At 35.4% G+C, this 3,108-nt stretch overlaps 1 protein-coding gene across 1 annotated transcript; it reads right to left on the reverse strand.

Annotated features, from left to right (window-relative positions):
- Window positions 1–322: 322 nt before the first annotated feature.
- Window positions 323–2,239, reverse strand: LOC121764686 (ankyrin repeat-containing protein At5g02620-like). The gene is made up of 2 exons (XM_042160706.1): window positions 1,645–2,239; window positions 323–1,180 (listed from the first exon to the last, which is right to left on the reverse strand). The coding sequence occupies exons 1-2, from the start codon at window positions 2,215–2,217 to the stop codon at window positions 443–445; spliced, it is 1,311 nt and encodes a 436-aa protein (XP_042016640.1). The 5' UTR covers window positions 2,218–2,239; the 3' UTR covers window positions 323–442.
- Window positions 2,240–3,108: the final 869 nt, after the last annotated feature.

Here is a 3,108-nt window from a genome sequence, read left to right on the forward strand (position 1 = left end):
TGCAAGTGAGGTCTCGTTAGAATCCTTATGAAATTATCTTTAATTTGATATACGTTGTGCGAAAAAATAATTTAAATCGAGAAAGTTATATGCGATTTTAAAGTTATGAGATATTTTTCAAAAGTTAGTTATAACTAATTTGTTGTAAATTCACCCTAATACTTTTATTGACCTTTTTTTTATTGATGGTATTGACATTTCGAGACTGATGATCTAGGCCCTTGATTGGACTATATAATGACTATTATTTAATTGTAGTTAGCAATTAAGTATTGAGTTAGCAATATAACACTCCTCGTAACTAACATGTATACATCTTAAGCATTATTTGTTGTATGATAATATTGTACATTATGAGGCCATTCAATTTGTTGTTCATAATTACAGATCCTGTTTAGTCTTATATCTGAAACATCTCAAAATAACCCCGGGCCTCCAATTGCTAGACAATCGGAAGACCACCCCGCTTCTCCAGCTGCTGAAAAATCCAATAGAAAACACGCCGCGGGAAAGCATCGGCAGCAAGATCTAGTTGGCGCCGCCTCTTACTCTCCCACGACTGGTGCAATTTACTTACAAAAATAACACACATGTATAGCATTCCAAATCCGTACAGCTCCATCATCACGCACTCGAGAATCTTGTTTCTTGGCGAGTGCATAATCTCATCCGGTGTGATCATTTTCACCGACGTGTAGTAGGTGAACATGATGGATACCAGTGCCGCTATCGTGGCAATCCAGGACGCCGTCATGAAGAATAAGTGATTGATATGCATCCTGGCGGTGAAGATGTATATCGCGGTGATGGAACATATGAAGGCCGTTGTGTTGGCGAATATAAGGTTCGTGTATTGATCGGGCTGGGTGGTTGCCATCACAGCCTCTCCGGCTTTGTGAGACGACCTGGGGTCATCTACATTCCAAACTCCGCCCGCGGGGTTAGTGGCCGTCTGGAAGGCCATCGTGGCGATCAGGATTACCACCACCATTACGGTGTTGCTCATCTCCGGGATCAATTGGAAAATTGAAAGATCTGACACATTTGTTATGAGCATTTTCATCTCTAAGTAGTTGATGGTGGTTAGAGGGCTCTCGTTCAAGATTTGGAGCGCTGTTTTGCCCATCCTGTTTCTTGTTTGATGCTTTATGACTCTGTTTTCCACCAAGTATTGTATAGTCTGAAATTTAATTTGTTCATAATATAATACTTTAATTAGACAATACTTCATCATCAATGAGATAATTGCAACTTATAAATACTGAGCTTGAATTTCTAGATTAGTAAGATAGGGTAAAGTAGGAGAGAGTGATAAAAAATATAAAAAAAATTTATTCTGTTTTCAACTAAAAATAAAAATCAATCATATGAGATAACAAAAAATGAGAAATCGATCACTTGTAATCGGGTGAAGGGAGTATAAGATTAATTTTGGTGGACTGGAAAAAATGAAAACATGAAACTATTTTTTCATAGACTTATGTAATATAATAAATTAACGACTATCAAAGTATGAATCAATATTATTAAAGTTAAATCTAATTTTCAACAAGTTTCAAAAGTAACATAATTAAATCAATAGTATCTCCAGAAAAGACAAGTTCTATACGAAGAGAAAAAAGAAAAGAGTTTGTGTGTAATTACCTCGAGTTGGTTGCATCTGACAGCCCAATGCAATAATGTATCACCATCATCATCTTTTGTACACACAAGATCTCCCATCTTCTCCACTAAAACCTTTAACGCCCTAAGTTGAGCATGCTTCACACACAAATGCATCACAGTCTGTCCGCGATGCAGTCTCTCCATCGCAGCCATAGAATTCTCTAGAAGGAGATGTTCAAGAATCTCAACATGCCCATTCATGGCTGCAACATGAACCGGATTCATGCCTTGGTCGTCGCGCCGCCAGCACATCTCTGGGGCTTTTGAGAACAATATCGAGGCAATCTCGACGTGGCCTCTTGCTGCTGCAATGTGGAGAGGCGATGATTTCTGGGAGTCTGAAATACAAGCTAGCTGCGGATTAAGGTTAAGCACATGTTCAACAATGGATGTTTGTCCATGTATTGCTGCTATGTGGAGAAGATTTCTTGAGTATGGAAATATGACTCCATGAACAAGATATGGATCTTCTTCAAGGAGATGTACAACTGCTGTTACATCTCCTTGTGATGCAGAGTTGTAGAGTTTCTTTTCTACTGCTTCACCCGCCATTTTTTACTGCCCTTTGTTTTGATTCTTTACTCCTTCTTATTAGTAGTATTAATTAACAAATGATGCATATATAGTCTACAGGATGCCTCTCTCTTTCTCATGTAAGAAAGGCCTAGGAAATGATATCTTAAGACTTAAGATTTGACTAATGGAACGGTTCCACTCTCAGACATCACCTGCATGCCGGATCATTGAATCTTTATGCACTAAAAACAAATACTACTCCCTCCATCTCATTGTAAGTTAGTTGTATTTCTTTTTGGATTGTCCCAATTAACATAAAGCATTTCATTTATTAGCCTAAAAAATAATATTTTTTAATTTCTCATACTTTATCCTTTCTACTTTATTCTATCTTTATTTACTCATTAAATACACTATATAAAATCTTATGTCCAAAAAGAGTGTCTCACTTACCGTTGGTCGGACGGAAGTCGTATAATATTTAAATAAATACTACTACTTGTTCAGTTTGCTAAACATATCTCATTTTGTCATTTAATTAATTCAATTTAACAATAATTTATGAAATTTGAATTCATATTCCAAAAGTAAGATGTTTATTATTGGACAAAATAAGGTATCATGTCAATATTACTCCATTATATATATATATATATATATATATATATATATATATATATATATATATATATATATATATATAGGGTTTTGATCCATGCAAAACCATTCTTAATACAAAAATGCAGAACCAAGCATACAAAAGTCATTTTTAGGTCATTGTAAGCTTATTTTTACGTCATTATAGTAAGGATGACATGAAATGATCTTAACATGACCTCAAACCCAAAGTTTATAATATGACCTAAAACTGCTTTACAATGACCCTCCGTGTTTTTGTTTAATTATTGACCATTGGATTGTCAAATC

Source organism: Salvia splendens, chromosome 14, assembly GCF_004379255.2.
Source record: "Salvia splendens isolate huo1 chromosome 14, SspV2, whole genome shotgun sequence".
NCBI lineage: Eukaryota > Viridiplantae > Streptophyta > Magnoliopsida > Lamiales > Lamiaceae > Salvia > Salvia splendens.

Coding starts and splice junctions, on each gene's coding strand:
- LOC121764686 (XM_042160706.1), bottom strand. CDS start 2,217: ATGGCGGGTGAAGCAGTAGAAAAGAAACTCTACAACTCTGCATCACAA. Junction 1,181..1,644: donor TCAGATGCAACCAACTCGAG/GTAATTACACAC, acceptor ATTAAATTTCAG/ACTATACAATACTTGGTGGA.